Source organism: Mytilus trossulus, chromosome 4, assembly GCF_036588685.1.
Source record: "Mytilus trossulus isolate FHL-02 chromosome 4, PNRI_Mtr1.1.1.hap1, whole genome shotgun sequence".
NCBI classification, from domain to species: domain Eukaryota; kingdom Metazoa; phylum Mollusca; class Bivalvia; order Mytilida; family Mytilidae; genus Mytilus; species Mytilus trossulus.
This window is the reverse complement of record NC_086376.1, coordinates 30,377,311-30,389,579: the sequence shown is the minus strand read 5'-3', so window position 1 is coordinate 30,389,579 and position 12,269 is coordinate 30,377,311. Positions and strand designations below refer to the sequence as shown.

Below are 12,269 nucleotides of genomic sequence, written 5' to 3'. Positions count from 1 at the left end.
ATTAAATAATATGAAATGGATTTGAATATTTATTTAAAATGTATATTTGTTTGACTTCAGGTGGTTTGGATTACTCTTCAGGAGCCAGTCTTGTTTCACCAGCACAATCTTCCATGTTCCCAGTCCATCCAGATGTTAGACTGAAACATCTGCCATTTTATGATGTAGTAGCAGAGCTTATGAAACCTACAAGTCTTGGTATATAGATATTATAATGAGATTGTCAATCTTCTGGGGTGTCATCTTTTTCTTTTGTGTTTATTCTAATTACGCACCCGGCTTGATAAAATTATTTAGTTACTGGCAAAAAAATGCAGACTATACACGACCAAATACGACATGTATGACATCACTTATATTTATTCCTCTTTAAATATTGTTCCTACTGAAATCTAGTAACTTATGATATACAATCTACATCTACTGATTGATAAAGTTACTTTGAATCTTCTAGACTAATATGATACAGTTAATTATATACCCAACTTGCTGTGATCAATAAATACATGACATATTAGCATCAAATTATAAGTTATATAAACACTGACTTTGAAATTGAGCATCAAGTCTTCCAAGATGGAGTAGTTTTACAGGTATTTAGGAAGTCATGTGATCTATAAGTGAACTATTATAAATTATCTGTTGTATGATTGGTTATCACGGAATTTGTTTTTACCTTAAAAGATGAGCAACATGAGACATCAACTATGCATTCAAACCTCAATAGAATTTTATAAACCTACATTGAATGTTTTGAAACATTATACAGAGCTTTCAAGATCAAGAAATAGCATCTGAAATAGTTTAAATTCTCTATATTTTAATGTGAATTGACTATATAACTGAAAAGTTTATGTTGAAGAAACTTGAATTCGATTGAGAAATAAGAATCCCTAAACACACATAAATGTCTTTGCTTTATTATGATACAGCATGCTTTTGGTTGCTGTTATTTGAATGTATCATACAGTACTTTTCCACTGAATAACAGTTAATTGAATGTATTGTACAGTACTTTTCCACTGAATAACAGTTAATTGAATGTATTGTACAGTACTTTTCCACTGAATAACAGTTAATTGAATGTATCGAAAAAATACTTTTTCACTGAATAACAGTTAATTGAATATATCGTACAGTACTTTTCCACTGAAAAACAGTCAATTGAATGTATCGTACAGTACTTTTCACTGAAAAACAGTCAATTGAATGTATCGTACAGTACTTTTCCACTGAAAAACAGTCAATTGAATGTATCATACAGTACTTTTCCACTGAAAAACAGTTAATTGAATGTATCGTACAGTACTTTTCCGCTGAATAACATTGTGTAATTTTATATTGCAGCTCCTAGAGGAACATCGAAATTTCAGGAAACACATTTTAATTTTCATCTGACTCCACAGCAAGCTCAGGATATAGCTATGTCGAGGTAAAGAAACAACACATGAGGCAGCATGCAAATAGAAATATTAGAATTAGTTGAAATGTATATCAATGGTTCAGTGACTAGAATCTTACTTAAAACTTGTTAAAATGTGGTAATAGTCACTAAACGATTTCTGTATTATATACACTGTTGGATATGAAATGTGGTTAATATAATATATTCTGTAATATATGGTATAGATATAAGATGTGGTATGAGTGCCAATGAGACAACTCTCCATCCAAGTCACAATTAATAAAAGTAAACAATTATAGGTCAAAATACAGTCTTCAACATGGAGCCTTGACTACAGCTGAATGAATTATCAGAATTTTGACACAAATATTCCTTTGAAATACTGAGTTATTTATTTTATTTGATTTTTCAGGGATTTCAGACCAGGTGCTAGATGTGAATATATGACACAGATACAGTTACGGTTAGTAATATGGTCTGAAAGTAATATGGGGGTATACACATCAGAAGAAAAAAAAAAATATTTTGGGCTCGTCATTATATACAAGTGGACAGATTCTATAACATTTCAAATAGTAAAGTAAGCTCTCATGTATTCCTGACCAAAGACATGATCTTAAGTTTTATAGAATTCATTTCATTGAAAAAACTAGACAGGTTGTTTTCTGAAACATTACAATGTATATACATCCCTGTATAGCTGTGATGAAATTGCAGGGGTCATGAACTCAGTCATTCCATGTTGACTGTATCCCTGGCAATATTAGACTATCTACATGTGGTAGATTTTCTACTTGTTGTTGTGGATGAAACCGCAGTATTCTGAGCTAACATCAAGAATAGTAATAATACAGAAGAAGTTATTCTTGCTAAATGTGAAAAGACCTTTTATGATTAAAATTGACATTATTTTTTTTTATTCCATCATTTATTTTCATTCTAAATACATGAAATAGAACAATTGATAGACCTGTACCTGGCTAGTTGGAATCCTGCTGGTTAATATAACAAGCGCACAAATTCTCCTTACCAAATTATAAAGAAGGCTTGCAAAAAATTGATTTGTTGAAAATTTAGACACTTTACAAATCAAGATCATGAAAGAACGCCCATATTCCTGTAATTTTGATCCTTTCTTACATTTACATAAAATCTATATAAACAGTTCTGAATTTACATAAAATCTATATAAACAGTTCTGAATTTACATAATACCTCCATTGTAAGACTTCTTACACTTACTATGAATAAAACATACAATTATGTCTTTCTAAATTTAAGAATTAGCTAAGAGTTAAGCAATAAGACAGTAAAATAAGTTACAACATAAAATCACCTAAATAGACATTCAACAGTAAGGATATTACCTTTATAATTGGTGAAAAGATTTTTTTTATTAAAATGAAGGCACCAAATCCACCCAGTTAAAATATGTACAAATATATACAAGTATATGGAAGTGATGAAATTGCAGGGGTCATGAACTCAGTCATTCCATGTTGACTGTATCCATAGTAACATTAGACATATCTACATGCGGTAGATTTGTTACTTCTTGTTATGGATGAAACTGCAGTATTCTCAGCTTTAATGAAAAACAGTGATATATCCTCATGAAAGAAGTTGGGGCTTTATTACAATCACAGTGTCCATATATTTGTCAATTGTGTCACTTGTTCTATTACTGTCTTCTCAGACACTGTTGAACAGAATGACCTCGCATTTAATCAGCAGCATGATAGATCTATATGGTCTGTAATGTGTCCAGTCTTTTCAGATCTCCTCCCTTTTTGCCAATACTTTCAAATACAACTATGTTGTCACATATTTCTCAAATACAGAACAATTTCATATTTGGTCAGCTGTTTAACAGAAATTGATTGTTATGTATGTGCACTTTCCTGTTCTGTAATAATGATAATGTTAGACACAGTTACAAAAGTCTACCCACTTAAATGTTTGTATAGCAGTGATGAAATTGCAGGGGTCATGAACTCAGTCATATCATGTTGACTGTATCCATGGCAACATTAGACATGTCTACATGTGGTAGATTTGTTACTTGTTGTTGTGGATGAAACCGCAGTTTTCTGAGCTGACATCAAGATCAGTGGAAATTTAGGCAAAGTAACCCATGTAAGACAAGATGAAGATGAACTATATTAAATCAGAGTAGTATTTTTATCTTCTTTATTTTTCAGGTTTTGTTTATTAGAAACAAGCTGTGAACAAGATGATAATTTTCCTCCCAGTATATGTGTCAGGGTTAATGGTAAACTAGCCCCATTGCCAGTAAGTAAACTATAAAGTGGTAGTACATTTAAACCATCTTATATAAAGCAAACTGGCCATCTAAGGAATATTTGTTTGTCCACATTGTTGTAACTTGTGTCAAACTACAGTTTTGCTTATAATTATCTTGATTGACAGATTCTAAATATTGAAATGAACACCTTTGGACAGCAAACACTATCACTAAATATGTATACACTGCTCATATAAAAAGGGATTCTCTTGTTTGATCATATATATTTTTACCATTCCATTGCCTTTTTTTGTGTGTGAAGATGAATGGTTGAATAAGAATATTAATTGTTTACCCATTGAAATTTTGGAAATGACTGATGTAATATTTCTACATGCATGAAGATTGCATGTATTTATATCTAATGTTTGTAAATGACCTTAGTATGTAAAAAATTAAATGCTGTTTTTGATTTAACCTGGATGATGAAACATTGTTGTTTGATAACTACTGAATGATGACTGCATTGTTTTACAGAATCCTATTCCAACAACAAAGCCAGGAGTAGAACCTAAACGTCCAGGGCGTCCAGTAGATATCACATCATTCTGTCGTCTTTCACCCACAATGCCTAATCAGATAGATGTGTCATGGGCCACTGACTTTGGTCGGGTATGTATAGCTATCACATCTTTTCTTCACTTTCTATACTATCTCTACTATACACTTTCTCATACCTATTCAGATTGATGTATTTCCATGTGCAAATGCAGTATGTATACCTCTACTAAAAAGTGGAAAGTTCACAATGATAAAATTGACTTTATTTGGTCAATTGTAAGATATTGACATTAAAAGTTCCTCTCTTAAATCCTCAATGTATTGCAATGAGTCTCAAACAAAGCACATAAAAGGAAGGTGAATGTAATGAAAGGGAGATAAGTGTAATGGTTACTGTCCATGAATACTTCTCACAGACACACGGTAATAAAAAAAAATCTATGTGATGCAATAATGCTTCATATGCTTTTGTTTTTAACCTAAAAAAAACCCAAATGTATGACATTGGAAAAAAATATAGGTAGTTATGCCTATATATTTTATTTTTGTGTGAATTGCACAACCAGTAGAAATTAAGCTAATACAAGGATCTGTTATTATTACATATGTTAAACTATTATTTCAATTAGCACCTCTGTATATTAAAATTATGTTTATATAATTTCAGGGTTACTGTGTGGCTATATACTTAGTAAAGAAACTATCATCAGATATATTAATGATGAGATTAAAACAGTTTGGAAATAGACATCCTGATCATACGAGAGCTTTAAGTAAGTTTCTTATCATTTAAATGCTGAATCACAAGTTCTTAATAAGAAATTACAGTTTGTTTATAAATGTTATTAGTTTGTATATATTCAATCAACAATGTATCTCTTTTCAGGGATGATAGAGTGGCATATTTAATATATTTTTATCTATTTGGAATAAATATTTTCTGTTACATTACTATAAAAAAGAAGATACTTTCTTTTCAGTTAAGGTGAAAGATTTATGTTCTTAATAAAAGATACTATTAATCTGAATTGAGAGAAAAAGCAACATTCTCCTTAAATTAATGTAATCCATCCATAGACTTTAAGTAGCCTCCCTTCTGTAGATCTGTAATTCATATAAAAACAATGCTTAAAATCTATGAATATCATATTGTAAGTTAGACAAACAACACCTCAGATTACTAAAACAGTGCTCTACCTTTGTGTGGGCAGTTGTGAGTTCTATCCCCTGCCTACTTAGATCAAACACTTTGAAACTGGTATTTTCAGCTTCTCTCCAAATCATGGAGAAAAATACTAGTCTGTTTTGAGTCAGAAAAATGATTTAGAGTGATATTTCCTCCTTTGTACTAACCTTGTGAGAAAGCATGTTTAAACATAGTGTGCTCTTCTTGTTGGTCTTGTAAAATGCCAGGTTCTTATTTATTTTGCATTAACATACTCTTGTCCTGATTATGATATGCATGTTACATTTGCCACTATGCATTCAATAGGCAACAATCAAGCAGTTTACTTTTTAAATTGTTATTTGGATAGAGAGTTGTCTCATTGGCACTCACACCACATCTTCCTATATCTATGATTGTAACTAACTATTTTTATTGAGAACAACATTCCATAATATTTTGTTATTTCAGTCAAAGAAAAATTACAAAGTGATCCAGATAGTGAAATAGATACAACTAGTCTTAGAGTGTCCTTAATGTGTCCGGTAAGTAGGCCTTGTAACTAATCTATTAAATTCTGTATGAAAGGGGTGCAATAAGGAGGTCACTGTAACATATTTACCTTTATCAGTAGGAATACAACTTCTTTTAGTGTTCTCAAGAAGATCACCGAAGCCTTGCACTAGTACTAGAGATGTTCCTAATACGGTCAATTGTAAGAAATTGCTAGAATTTATAATAAGGATATGTGGGATGGTCAATAAGGCTTGAAGATAGAAATTGGTGCAAATGTCTTTCTCCCAGAAAAAGTGTATGAACCGTAAATAAAGTATTCAACCATTCTCTATAAAACATGTGGTTTATTAATTGCTTTATAGCTATTCCATTTACATGAATATGGAAGGTTAGGAAGGGACCTTCAAAATATCCCTACAACCAAGAACAATTTTTAAGATAATTTTGCATATTGTGAAAGGACGCATACTGCAAAATACCCATAACCTACATTCAATAATTTAACTTCCCTTTCTACCCTTCCACATTCATTTTAATGAAATAACCCAAACATTTTGAACTTTTTGTTGTTTAATTATAAACCATTTATGTGTATTATGTTCTCTGGTCTGTGCGTCCATCTTTCTGTTCATTCTTTCGTCCGTTCGTCCAGTTTCAGGTTTAAGTTTTGGTTTAAGTTTTTGGTCGAGGTAGTTTTTGAAAATTAGTAAACATGTACCCTATGATATGATCTTTCTAATTTTAATACCAAATTAGAAATTTTATCCCATTTTCACAGTCCACTGAACACAGAAAATGTTAATGGGGATAGGGCATATGTGTACTTGGGACACATTCTTTTGTTGTTTTTACCTCATATGCATATGCTTAAATATTTTTGATTGTTGATACATTTATTCCATTGTATAGTAAATACTCAATTAGTTTAACCAGTTAGGAATGTTGCAAAAATCATACAATTCTGAACCAGATTTATTGTGACATATATGGAAGGTGAGGAATATTTCCTTTCTTTTTAAAACCTAGTTGACATAAACATAATGTACATTTCAGAATTAAAATCAATGGTACTGTAAAAACATTTAGGATGAGAGTTTATAAGTTTAGAAACAACTATTTTTTAACGTCTCCTATAACAGTTTTTATGAAATTCTTATTTTCATTTATATAAACTTTGTTCGTTCTTCAGCTTGGTAAAAGTCGGATGAGTATTCCAATACGAGCTAGTTCTTGTACACATTTACAGTGCTGTGATGCCATGCTATATCTTATGATGAATGAGAAGAAACCAACATGGATGTGTCCTGTTTGTGATAGACCTGCTCCATTCCATAAATTAGTCATTGATGGGTAGGTTATTATCAGTAAATTAGTCATTGATGGGTAGGTTATTATCAATAAATTAGTCATTGATGGGTAGGTTATTATCAATAAATTAGTCATTGATGGGTAGGTTATTATCAGTAAATTAGTCATTGATGGGTAGGTTATTATCAGTAAATTAGTCATTGATGGGTAGGTTATTAACACTAAATTAGTCATTGATGGGTAGGTTATTATCAATAAATTAGTCATTGATGGGTAGGTTATTATCAGTAAATTAGTCATTGATGGATAGGTTATTAACACTAAATTAGTCATTGATGGGTAGGTTATTATCAGTAAATTAGTCATTGATGGGTAGGTTATTATCAGTAAATTAGTCATTGATGGGTAGGTTATTAACACTAAATTAGTCATTGATGGGTAGGTTATTATCAGTCAATTAGTCATTGATGGGTAGGTTATCAGTCAATTAGTCATTGATGGGTAGGTTATCAACACTAAATAAGTCATTGATGGGAAGGTTATTATCAATAAATTAGTCATTGATGGGTAGGTTATTATCAGTAAATTAGTCATTGATGGGTAGGTTATTATCAATAAATTAGTCATTGATGGGTACGTTATTATCAGTAAATTAGTCATTGATGGGTAGGTTATTATCAGTAAATTAGTCATTGATGGGTAGGTTATTAACACTAAATTAGTCATTGATGGGTAGGTTATTATCAGTAAATTAGTCATTGATGGGTAGGTTATCAGTCAATTAGTCATTGATGGGTAGGTTATTATCAGTCAATTAGTCATTGATGGGTAGGTTATTAACACTAAATTAGTCATTGATGGGTAGGTTATTATCAATAAATTAGTCATTGATGGGTAGGTTATTATCAATAAATTAGTCATTGATGGGTAGGTTATTATCAGTAAATTAGTCATTGATGGGTAGGTTATTATCAATAAATTAGTCATTGATGGGTAGGTTATTAACACTAAATTAGTCATTGATGGGTAGGTTATTATCAGTCAATTAGTCATTGATGGGTAGGTTATTAACACTAAATTAGTCATTGATGGGTAGGTTATTATCAATAAATTAGTCATTGATGGGTAGGTTATTATCAGTAAATTAGTCATTGATGGGTAGGTTATTATCAGTAAATTAGTCATTGATGGGTAGGTTATTATCAGTAAATTAGTCATTGATGGGTAGGTTATTAACACTAAATTAGTCATTGATGGGTAGGTTATTATCAATAAATTAGTCATTGATGGGTAGGTTATCAGTCAATTAGTCATTGATGGGTAGGTTATTATCAGTAAATTAGTCATTGATGGGTAGGTTATTATCAGTAAATTAGTCATTGATGGGTAAGTTATTATCAGTAAATTTCAAAGTCAAGGAATTGAAGATAATAATTAACTATAGATTTTCCAATAACTAAAAAACTTATGTTTTAAAGAATAGTGGTAAAAAACTTAAAAAATTAACTCCATATGTGGTTAAAAAAAAGTGACTTATTAAAGTTAATACTATAAATTTTTACATTTATGTCATGATAAATATATATAGATTCTACCACTGCATCCAGTGTGATACAATATTTATCCACTCGAGACAGTTAAATTTTCAAATTTAAAAGGCGAGGCTAGTCCAGCTTTTTTAATATTTAAAATTTAACTGTCAAGAGTGGATAAATATCGTATTACATGAGATGTGGTGGTACAATCTGTTTCTCTAATGGTTTTCAAACAATATGCAGGCAAACTTATTCCTTCTTTGCGACTGATCTGCAAAAAGATGTGTTTTTTCTATGTGAAGTGGTCAGGCATGGTTGCCTTTTTTTATACCGTCTAAATATGAAATTCAGAGGAGAGCAAGAAAATTTGATGTCATAATTGTATTTTAACCAATAAAGTACTGAGATCAAACGAACTAATAGGTGCAGAAAAGAATAAATTGACGAAGAATTAGAGAATTGAATTATATCATCCTTTGTTTTAAGTATTCATTTTAAGAACTGTTATGTACAGAATTCAGCCTCACAAGCCATTATTTTTGTGAATCACCCAATATATAAATTTTGTACATATTATAATTCCTACTATTTTAAACACAGAATATTAAAGCATATTTATTTGAGAAAAAGGGAGATGTCAAGAACTCAGACTAGCTGATGAGACAAATAACTTTTTCTGCTAACCAAAGTTAAACAAGAGACTTGCCAAAGACCAATGTTGTTTCGAATTTTTTTTACATCTTTTTTATTAAAATTTTCAGGTATGGTTGCAATACAGAAAAACTGTTTTAATATAAAGAATCAATGAATTAAAAAATTTCTTCAAAACAATATGACTTCTGCTGTTTCACATACAATATTACTTCTTCTGTTTCACATAAAATATGACTTCTGCTATTTCACATACAATATGACCTGTTGTTTCACATACAATATGACTTCTTCTGTTTCACATACATAATGACTTCTGCTGTTTCACATACAATATGACTTCTGCTGTTTCACATACAATATGACTTCTGCTGTTTCACATACAATATGACTGCTCTGTTTCACAAACATATGACTTCTGCTGTTTCACATACAATATGACTTCTGCTGTTTCACACACAATATGACTTCTGCTGTTTCACATACATATATATGACTTCTGCTGTTTCACATACAATATGACTTCTGCTGTTTCACATATAATATGACTTCTGCTGTTTCACATACAATATGACTTCTGCTGTTTCACATACAATATAACCTGCTGTTTCACATACAATATGACTTCTGCTGTTTCACATACAATATGACTTCTGCTGTTTCACATACAATATGACCTGCTGTTTCACATACAATATGACTTCTGCTGTTTCACATACAATATGACTTCTGTTGTTTCACATACAATATATGACTTCTGCTGTTTCACATACAATATGACTTCTGCTGTTTCAGATACAATATGACCTGCTGTTTCACATACAATATGACTTCTATTGTTTCACATACAATATGACTCTAGCTGTTTCACATCCATGGTACAATAATCTGACAAGAAACTAACAATTCTGAACTAGATAATCCTTTAAATTTTCCATTAAAACAGCTTTGAATTGATAAATATTGCAAAGATGAAAAACTAACATTTTTTTACCATATGTTTTCAGGTTATTTGTAGAAATTTTGAAACAAGCACCTGATGTTGATGAGATTCAGTTTAATCAAGATGGTAATTGGTGTAGACTTAACCAGAAGAAAGAAACACATGTGATATCTAGTCCTGTCATAAAAAATACACGACCTGCAGCTTCAGAACCAAGTGGTAAGTACAGGGAGATGGTGCAATACTGCAGATTGATTTATTTTCAGGATGCAGGAAAACTTGCATGTTCCTGGACGTTTATTTTTGGGATGAAACAAAACTTCCTTGTTCGTTGACATTTAATTTTGTGTTTTTTTCGGAAGTCTTCATACAAGCCTTTAGAAAGTTTGTTATTTGTTGAACATTTGATTTTTCTGGTTCGCCGTTACCCACCAAATCCACAAAAATTGGTATCCAACGAATAATAATGTATTCAGGGTATGGCATATCTTTACTTTATTGTACCTCCACCAGGTATAAACTTGCATATTAGAATAACATGCATTTACAAACTAATGAACATAAGAGTGCTGATAGTGGCTAAACTTGAGTTCCAACTGTGTAGATGTTGGGTAACGAAAATGTACAATTCTCAAAGGTACATTGAAAAAATAGTGTCTATATATATTGTCTATTTATTAAAAAAACTAAAATTATGAAATACAGATTGAAAGAATTTTTTCTCAATTACATTCTATTTTCTGCTGTTTGATCAGATTATTTACTCTTTGACACATTTCCATTCTGAATTTTATGTTTTGGTTTGCAAAGTAAACATGTAACTATATAAATTTATACTTCAGGTGCCTCCCCTGAAAAGAAGCCTAAAATGGACGTGATTGATCTGACCTGTAGCAGTGATGAGGAGGATGAGGAAGAACCCAGAACACCACAGCCAGCTCCTTCAAATACAAGTTCTAGTAGTCCTCGGGTAATCAGCCTTGATTCTCCAACTCCCGTGCATTCTATGATCTCATCTGATTCACCCATGTTGTCGTCACCTGGGTCAAATATCGGATCACCGTCATCTGTGTCAAGTTCTGGATTGGGATCACCTATGTCAAGCAAGGGACTATCTCCAGCAAAGTCTCCGTACAGACCTTCATCTGTGGCCCACTCACTTTCTCCTGTGTCATCAGATGGAACTATCCCTAATCCTCCATCACCATCCATACCTATAGTACCACCACCACCATTAACATCACAGAGACCACTTAGTTTCCCTACAGACTTTCCTTCACAGACTAATGCACCTTTACAATCACCACTGGGATCCAGGATATCTCCGATCACACCTCCAACCTTTCCTGTTTCTATGTATCCCCCTTACTCACTTCCGGCACCCATGCCTCATCAGCCTCCACCTTACAACCATTCGTCAAGTATGAACAATTATGCTCCAGAGTTAGACAGAGAAATTGAAGACTTTATTCGTGGAATTGTGTGGGATAATTCTAGTTATCGGTAAAAAAATGTTATAATGGACCACAACAATTGGTGTCACATCAACTTGTAAGTGTTGAACAATGGTGGGCTTTCCATTCCAAAAAGTATTGTGTAGGTATTGAATGACAAACTAACGAGAAACTTAAACTGAGAAATAATTTTAAAAATGTTTTACCTTTGATAATTGATTTTCATTTCTGTTGGGAACAGAGTTTTAAATCAAATGTGAAATGGTCAATTTACAACAAACTAGTGCTGTTTAAAAACATTTTTCATTTGTATTAAAGGCTGTACATAGTTAAACACTTTAAATTATTTTTTGTAAATTTTGTTATGTATTTTGTTTATGTAATAACATTAGCATCTGAATATTGAAAGTTTGATTAACTACACAATACTACAGTCACACTGGATACACATGTTTTACATAATAAATTCAGGGATATATCATTATT

At 31.5% G+C, this 12,269-nt stretch overlaps 1 protein-coding gene across 8 annotated transcripts in view; it reads left to right on the top strand.

Annotated features, from left to right (window-relative positions):
• LOC134715082 (E3 SUMO-protein ligase PIAS2-like) overlaps positions 1 to 12,269 on the top strand; it is a 22,870-nt gene extending 10,601 nt beyond the window's left edge. For all 8 annotated transcript variants that reach the window (XM_063576982.1, XM_063576980.1, XM_063576979.1 and 5 more), the window contains 10 exons: positions 61 to 198; positions 1,348 to 1,432; positions 1,818 to 1,868; positions 3,607 to 3,697; positions 4,188 to 4,322; positions 4,879 to 4,984; positions 5,848 to 5,921; positions 7,082 to 7,242; positions 10,394 to 10,548; positions 11,172 to 12,269. In XM_063576982.1, the coding sequence (XP_063433052.1) occupies positions 61 to 198; positions 1,348 to 1,432; positions 1,818 to 1,868; positions 3,607 to 3,697; positions 4,188 to 4,322; positions 4,879 to 4,984; positions 5,848 to 5,921; positions 7,082 to 7,242; positions 10,394 to 10,548; positions 11,172 to 11,836 (1,661 nt within the window). In that variant the 3' untranslated portion in view covers positions 11,837 to 12,269. The remainder of the gene's footprint in view (positions 1 to 60; positions 199 to 1,347; positions 1,433 to 1,817; positions 1,869 to 3,606; positions 3,698 to 4,187; positions 4,323 to 4,878; positions 4,985 to 5,847; positions 5,922 to 7,081; positions 7,243 to 10,393; positions 10,549 to 11,171) is intronic.